This window comes from Vipera berus (genome assembly GCF_964194415.1).
Source record: "Vipera berus genome assembly, chromosome: 5".
In the NCBI taxonomy this organism is placed as follows: Eukaryota; Metazoa; Chordata; class Lepidosauria; order Squamata; family Viperidae; genus Vipera; species Vipera berus.
Genome location: NC_138207.1, coordinates 7,672,536 through 7,689,574, shown reverse-complemented (window position 1 = coordinate 7,689,574; position 17,039 = coordinate 7,672,536). Strand labels below are relative to the sequence as shown.

At 44.7% G+C, this 17,039-nt stretch overlaps 1 protein-coding gene across 2 annotated transcripts in view; it reads left to right on the top strand.

Moving 5' to 3' along the window:
* CLCN2 (chloride voltage-gated channel 2) overlaps positions 1 to 17,039 on the top strand; it is a 133,967-nt gene that overhangs the window by 55,573 nt on the left and 61,355 nt on the right. For both annotated transcript variants that reach the window (XM_081329150.1, XM_081329149.1), the window contains exons 3-7: positions 3,477 to 3,608; positions 5,523 to 5,651; positions 6,824 to 6,957; positions 8,903 to 8,980; positions 10,228 to 10,306. In XM_081329150.1, coding sequence (XP_081185276.1) covers positions 3,477 to 3,608; positions 5,523 to 5,651; positions 6,824 to 6,957; positions 8,903 to 8,980; positions 10,228 to 10,306 — 552 coding nt within the window. The remainder of the gene's footprint in view (positions 1 to 3,476; positions 3,609 to 5,522; positions 5,652 to 6,823; positions 6,958 to 8,902; positions 8,981 to 10,227; positions 10,307 to 17,039) is intronic.

Below are 17,039 nucleotides of genomic sequence, written 5' to 3'. Positions count from 1 at the left end.
CTTAGGGCAACAAAGATGATTAGGAGACTGAAGGCTAAAACATATAAAGAACAGTTGCTGGAATTGGGTATGTCTAGTTTAAGGAAGAGAAGGACGAGGGGGGACATGATAGCAGCCTTCCAATATCTCAGGGGTTGCCCCAAAGAATAAGGAGTCAAGCTATTCTTCAAAGCGCCTGAAGGCAGGACAAGAAGCAACAGATGGAAACTAATCAAGGAGAGAAGCAACCTAGAACTAAGGAGAAACTTCCTGACAGTTAGAACAATTAACCAGTGGAATAACCTGCCTCCAGAAGCTGTGAATGCTCCAGCACTGGAGGTTTTTAAGAAGAGACTGGACAGCCATTTGTCTGAAATGGTATAGGGTTTCCTGCCTTAGCAGGGGGTTGGACTAGATGACCTCCAAGGTCCCTTCCAACTCTGTTATTCTGTTATTCTTCAAGATGCTACTAAATGGATATTAGTCCTTTAATACCTTTCCAGGTTTTGATGGTTGGTAATATCTGAGATCCTCTTTATGTAATTCCTTGATAAGAAGAACTACATTTAGCCTTCCCGAGCGTCCCTAGTTTTCTTCTTCACTGGTACCTTTTCAGATATAATTTGAGATTTAATTTAGACTTTAATTTTTTGAAGCTGAATTTCCTTTTCAAGAAGTCCCAACCAGCCTCAATCCATTTATCTTTAATGTTTTCTTTATATCATATTTTCCTTACTTTTTCTTAGTTCATTAAAATTATGCTTTCTAAAATCCAGGGCTGTTTCCAAGCATGGGTTTTTTGGTTTTTTTTAATAAGTACAATATAGCCATTTGCATCCTGTTTTCATTTCTTTAATATCTTCAACCAATCTTTTTTTAATAAGGACCAAGTCCAGAGTAGCCGTTCCTTTGATGCACAACTCAGCCTTTGGAAAGAAAAAAAAATAGCAACAAGACAAGTAAAAAACCTGACATCTTGGGTCTGGCAGAATTAATCTCCCCACAGATGTCTACCTAGCTGAAATCTCCCATTGTGACCAGTTCATGGTTTTCTGCTTTAATAAATCTTCCATCTATCTCTCCAAACTCCATGCAAAATAGTCCTTCTTTTAATTTGCTCTTTTATCTGACCCTTTCAACACTCGTGGTACCATCAATCGAAGGATCTCTGCTCAGTTCTTCTCTGGTATCCATCTCTACACCATCACATCCCTCAATGGTTCTCTTGTTATTTTGTTATTCTCTCTCTCTCTCCATCCACCATCCACCCATCCATCCACCCACTCACCCACACACCATCCATCCTCTATCTATCTATCTATCTATCTATCTATCTATCTATCTATCTATCTATCTATCTATCTATCTATCTTTCCATATGCCCATCCACCATCCACCCACCCACCATCATCTATCTCTCTATCTATCCATCTATCCATTTATCTATCTATCCATCTATCCATCTATCTATCTTTCCATATACTCATCCACCATCCATCCATCCACCATCCATCCATCCATCCATCCATCCACCCACCCACCCATCATCATCTATCTATCCATCTATCCGTCTATCTATTCCATATACCCATCCACCATCCATCCATCCACCCACCCACCCACCCACCCTCATCTATCTATCTATCTATCTATCTATCTATCTATCTATCTATCTATCTATCTATCCATATACTCATCCATCCATCCATCATCCATCCATCCACCCACCATCATCTATCTATCTATCTATCTATCTATCTATCTATCTATCTATCTATCTATCTATCTATCTTTCCATATACCCATCCACCATCCACCCACCCACCCACCATCAACTATCTATCTATCCTTCTATCTATCTTTCCATATACTCATCCACCATCCATCCATCCACCATCCATCCATCCATCATCCATCCATCCACCCACCCACCCACCATCATCTATCTATCTATCTATCTATCATCTATCTATCTATCTATCTATCTATCTATCTATCTATCTATCTATCTATCTATCTATCTATCTATCTATCTATCTATCTATCTATCTATCTATCTATCTATCTAACGACAGAGTCTATCTATCTATCTATCTATCTATCTATCTATCTATCTATCTATCTATCTATCTATCTATCTATCTTTCCATCTATCCATCCATCCACCCCACTCCATTCATCCATCCATCCATCTATCCATCCATACACCACTAGTGTCCGACTCCTACCCAAAGCATGAGACCTTATACCACTCTGGACAAATGTTCAAATGTGTCAGACATTTTCTGACAATGAGAACAATTGATCAGTGGAACAGCTTGCGTCTCAGACTTGTAGGTGCTCCAACGCTGGAAGTTTTCAAAAACAGACTGGTTAACCATTTGACTGGGATGATATTATAAGGTCTCCTGCTCTGAGCAGGGGGTTGGACTAGAAGACCTCCAAGGTCCCTTCCAGCCCAAGATTCTACATTCTACTTCTTCTGAAATCAAGTGTCCTTGTCAATCCAACCATGTTTCTCTAATCCCTATTATATCAGAGTTGAATTTGGACCTCATGATGCCCACCTTATTATTTACACTTTAGTATTTATACCTTAGTATACTGAAATTTAGCAAAAGTGTGGAGTCTCTGAATTTACCACCTTTTGTTTGTTTGTTTATATCTTGCCTTTATTATTTTTTACAAATAACTCAAGATGGCGAAGTTATGCAACACACTTCTTCCTCCTATTATCCCCACAGCAACAATCCTTTGTGGAGAATTGGGCTGAGACAAGGTGACTGGCTCAAGGTTACTCAGCTGGCTTTCATATCTAAGGCAGAACTAGAACTCACCGTCTCCTGGTTTCTAAGCCAGCACTTTAAACCATTAGACCAAACAGCAGCTGCATATTGTGATTTGTTCTTAGGACCAAGTTAATTACCTGCTGAGAAAAATTTTTAAGTTTTGTTTTCCATCTTCTGTTCTACCATCTCAACTTGTTCCTTTTAAACTCATTTTCTCTTGATTGGCAAACCGTAGAGTGCCGTGTCTGAATGTGAAAAACTGTGGTTTTGCCCTGAACTTGAAACCACAGTTTGATTGTGGTTTTGGAACAAATGATGGCTTGAGTCCTATTTAAGGAGAAGAAACCAATGCAGGCAGACAAGGATGGGGACTGAGAGACGAATGGATGCAACCCGTAACCAGAATCTTTTCTCTGTTTGTGTACTAAATGCTAAGGAGTATTTTACACCTGTATCTAAATACTGCCAAGTTTTTCCTGTTTTTGTTCCCTTTTTGCTCATCTTCCCTATCCAAGTATTTGTATTTCTGCCACTCCCATCCTGTACTCTGTGCTCTGAAAGTGAATTGTTTCCATAGCAATGGACCAGCGTGCTTTTCTCCTGTATCCCAACTTCTCTGCCATGCAGCCCCATGGATGTCCCATTTCTCACCTGTCCCTTTCTCTCTCTCTCTCTCTCTCTCTCTCTCTCTCTCTCTCTCTCTTGCAGTCTGTACTGTGCGGTGCCAAAAGTTCCTCATCTCCAAAGTGGGCGAAGACTGGATCTTCCTGATCCTGTTGGGTCTGCTGATGGCCTTGGTAAGCTGGGCCATGGACTTTGCCATAGCAACTTGCCTGCAAGGTAAGAAGATTGTAGATTATTTATTTATTTATTTATTTATTTATTTATTTATTTATTTTTTTATTTATTTATTTATTTATTTAATTAGATTTCTATACCGCCCTATTCCCGAAGGACTCAGGGCGGTTTACAGGGCAGCATAAAATACAATATAAAAGATAATATAAAATTAAAATAAATTAAATTAATTAAGCCCAACAATTAAAACAATATTTTAAAAGCTAAAAAAACCCCTCAGTCCAGGCCTGATAAATCGAAAAGCCAGGTTTTCAGGTCCCGGCGAAATGAACGCAGATCGGGGGCGGTCCGGAGTTCCACAGGTAAATCATTCCAAAGGGCAGGTGCGCCCACAGAAAATGCCCTCCCTCTGGGGATCACCCGCCGGCACTCCCTAACCGGCGGCACCCTAAGGAGGGCCTCTCTATGGGAGCGCACAGGACGATGGGAAGTTGATGCTGGCAGCAGGTGCTCCCTAAGGTAATCCGGACCCATGCCTGCAAAGGCAGAATTCCTGGGTTAGGACTCTGGAACACAAGACTTCTAAGAGGAGGCCATTTTTATTTATTTGTTTTGTATTGTTTTATTTTGTTTTATTTTATTTATTGTATTTATTATTTTATTTTATTATTTTTTTATTTTGCTTTTCATTTTTTTATTTTATTTTAATTTTATATTTTACTTTGTTTTATTTTATTTTATTTTTGTATTATTTTGTTTTATTATTTTTATTTTTTATTTTTTATTTTATTTTATTATTTATTATTTTTTGTGTGTTTTTTTGCTTTATTTTGTTTTGTTTTCATTTCATATTTTACTTTGTTTTGTTTTATTTTAATTTAATTTATTTATTTTTTCAACATGTGAGTGTAATGGAGCCTGTCCATTGTGGTTGTTAACTTGTGACAGTTGTAAAGTGGGTGGCCATGTGGCTACACTCATTCTGACAACCTTTCTTGTGGCATTTGTTATGTAAACGTGACAGTCATAAAGTGAACACAGTAGTCATAAAGTGAACCCATTGGTCACTGCGGGCCTTTTTTTGCCAAAAAACCCCACAAACAAACCCAGAAATTAATGCCTGTTTTCAGCAAAAACATCATAAAAAGCACTCATATGACACTGCGAATAGCCAAAAGTGTGGGCTCGTTGGCCAAGAGCTTGACTTAAGTCAAGGACTATTATATTATTATTATTATTATTATTATTATTATTATTATTATTATTATTATTATTATTATTATTATTATTATTATTATTATTATTATTATTATTATATTTATTTTTATTATTTATTATTTTATTTTTTATTGTGATCCTGAGCAGTTTACAATAATTAAAGCATAGAAAACCACCCTCCTCACCTGACATTGAGCCGTGATGGTACAGTGGTTAGAATGCAGAATTGCAGGCTAACTCTGCCCACAGTCTAAAGTTCGATCCTGACTGGCTCAAGTTGACTCAGCCTTCCGTCCTTCCGAGGTTGGCAAAATGAGGACCCAGATTGTTGGTGGCAAATATGCTGACTCCGTAAACTGCTTAGAGAGGGCTGTAAAGCACTGTGAAGCGGTATATAAGTCTAAATGCTATTGGTAGTGCTGTCTAAGGACAAACAACAACCCCACTTGCAGGCAAAAACACACCCGTTTTTGTCCAGCTCATCTATCCCTCTGATCCAAAGGCCTGGGGAAACAGCTTGGACTTCAGTGCCTTGCAAAAGGCTAACAGGATTGGGGCCATTCCAATTTCTGGGGGAAGATGCTGAGAAAGTGGTCTCTTCTGGGCAAAAGCATCACTTTAGCTTAGTTTCCTGCATGGTGGCAACTTAACCTGGAGGATTATCTCCTGTGGATTGACAAGCAACCCATTTCTCTCTCTCTCTCTCTTTCTCTCTCTCTCTCTCTTTGACTCTTGCAGCCCAGAAGTGGATGTACGGCGGGTTGGATGCCAACGTCTTCTTGCAATACATGGCTTGGATTACCTACCCCATAGTGCTCATCACTTTCTCCGCTGGCTTTACTCAGATCTTAGCCCCGCAGGCGGTGGGTGAGTGCTGATCTGGCCCTTTCTTTTCTGATCCCTGCTGGACTGCCTGGGGAGAAGGAAAGTCCAGTTCCATCAGAGACCCAAACTCAGGGAAGTCTCCTAAAATGTGGTCCTTTCTGCCCAACAGATCCACCTTCCTCTGCAAAAACCTTAAAGGTTTTCTCTGTATTTGAGTGATTCCTCTTTTCCCCCAGAGGGGAACGAAACCGCCCTGGATCCTAAGAAGCAGATCCACAGCCCATGCTTGCAGACGATTTACACAGCTGGAAGCCTGCTGGCTGGGGAATTCTGGGAGATGAAGTCCATATATCTTAAAGTGGCTAAGTTAGATAGTTGAATGGGTTGTGTGGGCATTGACCCTGAATGAGAAGAGTTTTTTTCCAGGAAGTCTCTTTCTGGCTTTTCCTGGTTCTTCCTTTCTGCCTCATCCATCTCTCTCTCTCTCCTCTCCTCTCCTCTCCTCTCCTCTCCTCTCTCTCCTCTCCTCTCCTCTCCTCTCCTCTCCTCTCCTCTCCTCTGCTTTGCTCTGCTCTGCTCTGCTCTCCTCTGCTCTGCTCTCCTCTGCTCTCCTCTGCTCTCCTCTCCTCTGCTGTGCTCTCCTCTCCTCTCCTCTCCTCTCCTCTGCTCTCCTCTCCTCTCTTCTGCTCTCCTCTGCTGTGCTCTCCTCTCCTCTCCTCTCCTCTCCTCTCCTCTCCTCTCCTCTCCTCTCCTCTCCTCTGCTTTCCTCTCTTCTGCTCTCCTCTGCTGTGCTCTCCTCTCCTCTCCTCTCCTCTCCTCTCCTCTCCTCTCCTCTCCTCTCCTCTCCTCTCCTCTCCTCTCCTCTCCTCTGCTTTCCTCTCTTCTGCTCTCCTCTGCTGTGCTCTCCTCTCCTCTCCTCTCTTCTGCTCTCCTCTGCTCTGCTCTCCTCTGCTCTCCCCTTCCCTCCTCTCCTCTCCTCTTCCCTTCCCTCATCCCCTCCCCTCTCCTCTCCTCTGCTCTCCTCTCCCCTTCCCTCCCCTTCCCTCCCCCTCCTCTCCTCTGCTCTCCTCTCCCCTTCCCTCCCCCTCCTCTCCTCTGCTCTCCTCTCCCCTTCCCTTCCTTTCCCTCCTCCATTCCCCTCCCCTCTCCTCTCCTCTCCTCTCTTTTTCTTTCTCTTTCTCTTTCTTTTTCTTTTTCTTTTTCTTTCTCTACAGGCTCTGGCATCCCAGAAATGAAAACTATCCTGCGTGGTGTGGTGCTGAAGGAATACCTTACCCTCAAGACCTTTGTGGCCAAAGTCATCGGACTGACCTGTGCGTTAGGCAGCGGGATGCCTTTGGGGAAAGAGGTGAGGGGGGATCTGGGGTCCGTGGGCTACCAAGATGGAGAAATATCTAGAAACCAAGTTCTGGCTGGAATAGTGAAAAAAAACCAAAAACCACAACTGTCTTTGGTTTCCAGGAGGGTAGTTTGAGAGAAGATGTGATACAGGCAATCCTTGTCTTATGACCAATCAGTTAACAACTATTTGAAGTCTCAGTGGATCCCCCCACCCCGAAGGCTACTCATGTCCTGGTTCCCAAGTTCTGACACCCCCTCCCCTGTGCGGTGTCACGTGACTGTATTTTGGGGGCAATTAAGCTGACTTTGTAATAATGCCGCTTGGGTGTGTGTGTGAAAGCCCTAATAAGCAGGCATATACATAGAATGAAGGCTACTGCTAAGTTTGTAAGCCGCCCTGAGTCTTCGGAGAAGGGCGGGATATAAATGGAATTAAAATTTAAAAAAAATTGGCATTTACGGCTGTTTGCAGCCCTTTGCGGTCCTGTGATCCTGACTGATGATGCTTTTGACAGAAACCTGCTTTTACTTCAGGTTTCTTGCAAAAAGTAGCCCAGAGTGTACAATGGCTTCATTCAATAATTGCCACATCCAGTTAACAGCTGCTGCGAAAAAGGTCACAAAATCAGGTTTTTAGTCATGTGATGATCTGCTGTACAACTATCACAGCAATAGCCATAGCACTTAGACTTATGTACCGCTTCCCAGTGCTTTACAGCCCTCTCTAAGTGATCTACAGAGTCAGCATATTTGCCCCCAACAATCTGGGTCTTCATTTTACCAACCTCGGAAAGATGGAAGGCTGAGTCAACCTTGGGGGGGCGCTTGGGGGCCCCCCCGAAAGCCCTAATAAGCAGGCATATACATAGAATGAAGGCTATTGCTAAGCACATTGATTTGTGCTTTAAATTGTAAGCCGCCCTGAGTCTTCGGAGAAGGGCGGGATATAAATGGGATTAAAAAAACCCAAAAAACACACCTTGAGCCGGTCAGGATCGAACTGCCGTCAGTTGGCAGAATTAGCCTGCAATACTTTCATTCTAACCACTGCGCCACCACACCCATCATGACTTATGACCGTAATTGCGGGACTCAGTTATGATCATAACTTGAAAACAATCTGTACCTGTCTTCAGCTTTCTGAAACTTGAGACTTCTCCTCACTTGCTCCAGAGGGCTGAAAGGATGAAACTTCAAAGATGTAGACAAAAATTAGAAATTGAGAAGAATGTCTTGACAGGAAGAGCTGCCAGTCAGTGGAATCGGCTCTTCTTGAAGTGGCTTCTGCCCTTCACTGGAGGTTTTCAGAGACAGAAAAGCCATCTATCAGGGATGGTGTGCAGGTAGTCCTTGACTTACAACCATTCGTTTAGTGACTGTTCAGAGTTGCAACGCCACTGGAAAAAAAATGACTTCTGACAGTCTTTCACACTTGTGACCGTCTCGTATTTACAATGGTTGCAGTGTTCTGGGATCATGTGATCCCCTTTTGAGACCATCTGACAAGCAAGGTCAATGGGGAAGCCAGATTCACTTAACAACCATGTTACTCACTGAACAGCTGCAGTGACTCACTTAACAACTGTGGCGAGAAAGGTCCTAAAATGGGGCAAATCTCACTTAAGAGCTGTTCTTGCTTAGCAATGGAAATTTGGGGTTCAGTTGTGGTCATAAGTCAAGGACTACCTGTAGTGAACCCTGCAGAAGATTGGACATGATGACCCCAGGGGTCCCTTCCAACTCTATGATCCTGTGATTCTTCTTCCCAAGGCTGGTTAATCCAGCTGCCTCATCAGCCTCCATAACTGGGCACATAGATCATTGATTGGGATGGGCAGTTATAGAAACTGAATAAATACATACAATACAAATAATAACCTTGAGAGTGTTTGGGCCCTAGCAACAATCTCCTGATCTTGCCAACCTCTTCTTCCTCCCTTTTCTGTGTGCAGGGACCCTTTGTCCACATAGCCAGCATGTGTGCAGCCCTCCTCAGCAAGTTTCTTTCAGTCTTTGGAGGCATTTACGAGGTGAGTATCTACCTCTGAGGCTGCCAGGTAAGAATGTGGGCTCTGAGAATGGAAGAACGAGATGACTGGAAAACCCCAAACTGTTGGTTAATCAGAGAACCTTGGTGCAATCTGAGCTTGGTTGTTTTCTTGCAGACGTCTCATTACCAAGCTAGGTAACGTCACCAGTGCATTCTGGCCTGCCACTCGCACGACGCACTTCTGAATAGGTCACGGCCCGACAGTGGGCCACAGCTCAGGGTTGGGGACCCCTGCCCTATCCTCAGTCCTAGGATTTATAATTTGGGGATAATAACCCCGAAATTATAGAAATCAGTCAAACAAACAAAAAGCTAAATCCAGTCCCACTTTTTGGTGATAGCCGCAAAATCCTACAGGTACTCTTGAACTCCTTGGGAAAATGCTGTTGTGGACTTGTTGCTGTTGCATTATTCCTGTTACCCTATTACAGGTGTCTTCAAACTTGGCCCTTTTATGACTCGTGGACTTCAACTCCCAGAATTCCTGAGCCAGCCATGCTGAGGGAAAAGGGAGAGGTTTCCAAGCTGAGCCATGCTGGCTCAGGAATTCTGGGAGTTGAAGTCCACGAGTCATCAAAGAGCCAAGGTTTTCTACCCCTGGCCTAGGCCTAGGCCGCTTTATGACTTGTGGACTTCAACTCCCAGATTTCCTGAGCCAGCCATGCTGATGGAAAAGGGAGAGGTTTCCAAGCTGAGCCATGCTGGCTCAGGAATTCTGGGAGTTGAAGTCCACGAGTCATCAAAGAGCCAAGGTTGTCTACCCCTGCCCTATTATGATTAGACTCATGACTTCATTCTCGAAATCTTTTGCCCACCAGCTAGCATTACATCGTGCCCCAAAGCCGGGGTATCTGAGAACAATGGGGACTATAGTCCAAGATATTTAGGAGGTCTGTTTTTAGAACTTAATGGATAAAAATATATGTTGAAAGCTGAGAAAGGCCAGGAGAGGCAAGACGTAAGAGCTGATGGAGTATTCCTAATGAGGGATGGCTTATTTGGGGTCTGCATATCAACTTAACCCTCCGTGACATTGACAGAAAAAAGAGAGCACCATGGGAAAACAGCCTTTTTTGTGGTGTTAATTAATTTGTTTGTTTGGTTATCGAATTTAAAAACTGCCCATCTCCCTTACAGATGCTTTTTCTTTCACTGAAGTCACTTTTATGATTTAAATCTCAACGGCTGTTCTCTTGGCACATAGCGGTCTTTCTCTCTCTCTTGCAGAATGAATCCCGCAATATTGAGATGTTGGCGGCTGCTTGCGCGGTGGGCGTTGGGTGCTGCTTCGCTGCTCCCATTGGCGGTAAGGCTTCCTTCCGGAACTTTCCGCGACTCGTCCCCATCTCTGCTCAAAAATTCTCCTTTCCTGCCTCCTCTGTCCCAGAATGGGCTTTTCTGTGAATTTTGCTGGTAAGGCTGAACCCACTATATGAATTGGGATGTTAATTTCCATTCCTGATGATTTCCCCAAACAGGTTAGGAAACTGACAGAAAGTCGAGCTGTTTCCAGTTTGCAAAATCAGAATCTGGAGAAATGGTCATTATATGACCATGGATGTTTTGCTCGGAGGGGGCGGGGGGGGAGGGAGTTTCTCTGGATTGTTCAGACAACAGAATTGGATTTTCCCCTGGAGAAGTATTCAATCCAAGGTCTGGGACATTATCCGTTCCAGCCATTTCTTCTAGAAATATCTTCTCTAAAAAGCCCGAAATGGCCAAAGTTGGTAGAACTGTGAAGTCAAGGAAGACATAAGGATATCATCCCGTTTCCCTCAATCTGTCCTTTAAGTCAGGGGTCTTCAAACTTGGCCCTTTTATGACTTGTGGACTTCAACTCCCAGAATTCCTTAGCCAGTGTGCCTGGCTGAGGAATTCTGGGAGTTGAAGTCCACAAGTCATAAAAGGGCCAAGTTTGAAGACCCCTGCCCTAAGTGACTATGAGGGAGAAAGGATCTGAGGAAAAAAAGAAATCATAGAGATGGTATTCCTAGAACAACTTGTATACAAGTAGTACTTTGACTTAACAGTCATTTGTTTAGTGACTGTTCAAAGTTGAAAGAGCAATGAAAAGAGTGACCTACGACCAGTTTTCACACTTAACGACCGTTGCAGTGTTTCCCGTGGTCACGTGATCAAAATTAAGGGGCTTGGCAACTGGCATGTATTTATCACAGTTGCATTGTCCCGGCATCATGTGATCACCATTTGTGGCCTTCGCAAGTGACTTCCCACACGCCAAGCCAATGGCGTAAGCCAGATTCGCTTAACAACTGCACGATTCACTTAATAACTGCAGTGATATCAGTAATATCTGTAATAACTGGTTCTCTTAACAACTGTGGCAAGAAAGGTCTTGAAATGAAGCACATCTCACTTAGCAACTGCCTTGCTCAGCAATGGAAATTTTGAGCTCAGTTGTGGTCATAGGTCGAGGTCTACCTGTTATTTTGGGGATGGATGAAAAAATAAAATATCCCAGATCTGGCTAGTTTTCTGAGCTACACTACTGCCCTTTTATAGTTGGCTATAAATGAATCAAGGGACGCAGTGGCTCAGTGGGTTAGGATGCTGAGCCTGTCGATCAGAAGGTTGAAAGTTTGGCGGGTCGAATCCCGAGTGCCACGTAGCAGAGTGAGCGCCTGTTACTTGTCCCAGCTTCTGCCAACCTAGCAGTTCGAAAGCACGTAAAAAATGCAAGTAGAAAAATAGGGACCACTCCGGTGGGAAGGTAACAGCGCTCCGTGCGCCTTTGGCGTCTAGTCATGCCAGCCACATGACCACGGAGACGTCCTCAGACAAGCGCTGGCTCTTCAGCTTTGAAACGGAGATGAGCACCGGCCCCTAGAGTCGGAAACGACTAGCACGCATGTGCGGGGAAACCTTTACCTTTTATAAATGAATAACCATTCCTTTCTTCCCAAAACTTTATAGCGCATCAAGTGTCTTTTCGAGGAGTCTGTTGCGTAGCTGTGGGTAGGACGGGCCCAAGGCAGGATGGAGTTTCTAACTTTTTCACACTAAGGACACACTTCGTTTTGAAGTGTCAGAGAAGGGGGTGTAGCCCAGAATTATAGCAGCTGGGGCCAGCACAAAAATGACATGGATTTTTCATTTCGTCGACATGTACATTTAATCAAAATCAAGCAGGAGCTTCTTCAGGGTTTCTCAACCTCGACAACTTTAAGACAGAGGGACTTCAACTCCCAGAATTCGCCAGCCAACATGTCTGGCTAGAGAATTCTGGGAGTTGGAGTTCACCCATTTTAAAGTTGCTGAGGTTGAGGACTTGGCCCTTTTATGACTTGTGAACTTCAGCTCCCAGAATTCCTCAGCCAGCGTGCCTGGCTGAGGAATTCTGGGAGTTGAAGTCCACAAGTCATAAAAGGGCCAAGTTTGAAGACCCTGCACTAGGCAATAGGATTCCATTACATATTTGTAATTGCATAATTTGGTGGGAATCATATTCAGAGCCAACATTTCTAGCCTATCTGCGAGGGAAGCCACTTTTAAGCTCTCCAGGAATCCAAGACTCTGCTCCTCTTTTAGAAGGCAACTTTTGCCGATGTAAATTTCCAAAATCCCGTGTGCTGGCTCACGCCTAGATTCCCAGAAACTGACTAGAAGTGCTACAGAGGGAAGGGTGCTCTGCCTGTGTTCAGAAGCAGCCTCTCCTTAACTCAACCCGGGTTGACTGGCATTTGGAAGAGCTGCCAAACCGGGCTGAAATGAGTCTTTTGGCACAGTTGTGAGAAAAGCGCAACGTGGCAGGTCCCAGCTGGGAGGATGCCGCCCTTGATTTGATCAAGAAGGCTCCTGGATCCCCTTAGGCAGCCGAGGCAGATCCAGGGTAGTGCATAAGCCCGTGGAGATCCCACCTCCTTCTGCCAAAATCTTGCAGGTCTGTCTTTCTTCTTGTGCTGATCCAGGCACCTTGTCATGGTTCCGATTGATGAGACAGTTCAAACAAAATTCACCACCTGGCTTCTTGAGGGTGTTATACCAGTAAAAGTCATGCCTTCCCACTCTCCAAAACCTGGGTGTGAACAGTGAAGTGGGTGGCCAAGTTACTTCAAGCCAGGTGGGTCTTGAGCAATGACTCCATTAATTGCTCCCATGGGGAGTAAAGAAACACGCCATGGATAAGCTTCTGTGAAGCAACATTCATTCCAGTGGTTATTATCACCCTTGAAGGTCTATGGAGATTCTCAATCATCCAGGTCATGGTTGTCCCAAAGGTGCCTTTCCACGAAGCAACTGGGCTTTCTTTTTTCTCTTTGAAGACGTTTTGCTTCTCATCCAAGAATCTTTTTCAGCTCTGACTAGATGGTGGGGAATGGAAGAATTTATATGCCTGGCAGACAGCTGGTCATTTGCCTTTCTTTTAGAGCAGGGGTCTTCAAACGTGGCCCTTTTATGACATGTGGACTTCAACTCCCAGAATTCCTCAGCCAGCGTGCCTGGCTGAGGAATTCTGGGAGTTGAAGTCCACACGTCATAAAAGGGCCAAGTTTGAAGACCCCTGTTTTAGAGAGTTGTTGAGGCCACCTGGAGGTTTATCTGGGTCTTCAGGGTCACCCGAGTGGTTCAAATGGGTGTGGAGCCTTCTTGGAACTGCTGAAGGGACCATGTTGTAGACTGGAGATAGATGATGTCGTATCCCTCCCCCTCTGTTGAGGGAGGGCTGTTCAATTTTGACATAGAATAGATGGCCTCTTTGACCCCTCTTTCAAACCAGCGGCCCTCTCTGTCCAAAAGGTGGACTTTGCTGTCCTCGAAAGAGCGGCCTTTGTCTTCTAAATGCAGATGCGCTGCTGAATCTTGTCCTGACGGGTTTGTTCTCCTATGTTGTGCCATCCGTTTATGAAGTGGTTGCTTGGTTTCCATTCAAACCAGCGGTCCTCTCTGTCCACGCAGAGAGCGAAAAGGAGGCAAATGACCAGCTGTCTGCAAGGAGTATAAATCCTTCCAATTCCCACCATCCAGTCAGAGCTGAAGAAGCTCCTTGGGTGAGAAACGAAAGGTCTTCAAAGAAAAAACAAGAAAGTCCAGTTGCTTCGTGAAAAAACACTTTTGGGGTATCACCCTTGAGGTTTTCACCCAGGGCAAACAAACAACACATCACAGAACACTTCTGCTTCTTTTCCACGCTCGTGCTTTTGCAGGTAGTCCTCGCCTTAGAACCGTTCATTTAGCGGCCATTTGTTTAGTTACAACGGCACTGAAGAGGGTAACTTATGACCGTTTTTCACACTGACGAAAAAAAAGTGACTTATGACCATTTTTCATACTTGTGACCATGATCAGAATTCAGACCCTGGGCAACTTAACTCACACTTAAGATGGTTGCAACGTCCCAGGGCCATGTGATCGATCCCCTTTTGTGACTTTCTGACAAGCAAAGTCCGTGGGGAAGCCAGGTTCGCTTAACTCTTGGGTTAGTAATTTAGCAACCGCAGTGATTTGCTTAACAGCGGCGGCAAGAAAGGTCGTAAAATGGGGTGAAACTCGCTTAACCACCGTGTCACTGAGCAAGGGAAATGTTGGGCTCAATTGTGGACGTAAGTCAGGACCATCTCTATTTTCACGCTGTCCCTTCATTCACTCTCTCTGTTTTGGGGGTGACGTTTAGCCAAACGTGTGAATGCAGGACAAGGACACAAACCCCAGTGCTCCAAAATGGAGAAGGGTGAGGTGAAAGCCTCGTTATTCTGACTCTGTCTGTTGTTTAATGATGTATCCCCTTGCTGAGACCTCTGTGCCTGGCCTGTATACGCGGATACTATCACTGTTAACAGCCTTTGCCAGATAGCAGAACTCATGAAATTACCTTTTGATCATCCAGAAGGACCTTTATTTGCATGCAGAGAAGATTACAGCAAACAAGATGTAGTAGATGATGAATGGACAGTATTTCAAGGTCAAAAGACAGTAATGTTCCTACCATGAGAGGAGACCGCACGTAGAGGAGAACGCATGTAGAGGAGACCACATGTGAATGGAGGAAGTGATAGAGCAGAGTTTAAGGAGAAGGAGGAAGTACGTCACAAATGGGAGGGGTTGGCTTAACAAATTAGCATAAATGTAGTTTTCCCAAACAACCTCATGGTGGCAGCACAACATGCACTGCACAATACTCTATGGCTGGTGTAACAGCACACTCCCCGTCTGGTCTTGTAAATACCACTATATAATCCTACAACGGTAGTTGTGCAAATACAAATAAATGTTTGTGATTTGCTTGTTGTCTTGAAGACCTGAAAGACATAAAAGGGGACCATGCATATATTGCAACAATAACAAATGCAATTTCAGGCCTCAAAGTCAAGATTAAAGTTCAAGTCACTTTTGTTCTTGAAGTCAGGATCCAACAAGGAAAGGCGATGGATTCAGTCTCCAAGGGGCAAAAGCGAGACAAGTTCTGTGATGGGTCTGATGAAAGTCTTTATGGTGCCTTTCAGTTCTTTGAGCTTGTTGGTCCTTGGGCAGAACAAGGTCTCCAACTTGGAGATTGGGGTTCTGATGTTGCCATTTTCTGCGTCCTTGCAAAAGAGAGATGCTCCATCTTCCATCGATTCCAGAAGCAGTGGGCGAGGTGTTGCACTCTCCTCCACTGATCATGGTATAGATTTCCTGCTTTAAAATCTCCAGGTGGAACAGGAACAGATCCGAGCTTCTGAGTGAGAAGAGTAGCTGGAGTGAGGATGGTTGGGGATTCTGGATCTGTAGACACTGGAACAAGAGGCCTTGAGTTGATTATAGCAGACACTGTGCTGCCTAAGTTATCATCACAGGTGATGGGGATCACATCAGATCCCTGGATGATGGCAAGAGGCTTCTCCTTTTCTTCATGGTGGTGAGGGTATTGTCTGAAGTGAGATGCTCTCCCATTCCTTAACACGTGAGTTGTGAAGGAGTTGATCTCTGATGGCGTGCGCATTCTGTTTACACATATGTCTCCCACTATTACCCAGCCTAGGTCAAGTCTTTGTGCATATGGGGCATCATCAGGTCCATTGCAATGCTGGCGTACTTTATGAACTCTTGAGAATGTCTCTTCCCAGCAAGACTAAGATGTCAGCATCCATGTCCATTGGAGGGATCTCAGTAACCAGGTGCCTTAAGTGGGGATGGTGATATGCAGCTTCAGGAGTGGGAATCTCTTCCCTGTTGTCTGGTATTTGGTCACACTCAACCAATGATGGCAATGGAATGCCCTTCTTTGCTTTGATATGAGAGATCATGAACCCATTAGCTCAGGGGTGTCAAACTCAACTTCATCGAGGGCCGCATCAGCATTGCGGTTGCCCTCAGGGGGCCGGGTGTGTATGGCCAGGGTGGGCGTGGCCTACTGGGTGGGCGTGGCTAGAGTGCGTATGGCCTACTGGGTGGGCATGGCCAGCTCTACTTCATTCGCATCAAGGGTGCTTATGGGGGCCTGGGCAGGAGTGGGACAGATCTGAGGGTCTCTGGCAGAAGGAGAGTCTCTGGGCCAGGGCCAAGGCAGCGGGGCCCGTTCCCTCACTGTTTCCAGGATGGCTTCGCGGGCCACATGAAACCACTTCGCGGGCCGGATCTGCCCCCCGGGCCTTGTGTTTGACATGTCTGCATTAGCTCTTCTGCCAGAGGTCTGGACACGACCAGAACAGGTGTTGAACGTATATGCTGTTGCATGTGCATGTATGCCATGGGTCTTCAAACTTGGCCCTTTTATGACTTGTGGACTTCAACTCCCAGAATTCCTCAGCCAGGCACACTGGCTGAGGAATTCTGGGAGTTGAAGTCCACAAGTCATAAAAGGGCCAAGTTTGAAGACCCCTGCTGTATGCCAAAGATATCAAAGAATTTGGGTTTGACCAGGGATCTGTTGCTCTGCTCATCTCTTATGCCATACATCCTGGTAGCTTTTTCAGGCTGACCCTCCGGATATATCTTGACTAGACATATCTTGGCGCAGCATTTGTGACTGAAACCTTTCCCACACCCTTCAGTACATGAAGATGAGACATTTGTTGTGACTGGAGCATGACTTTGTTGCT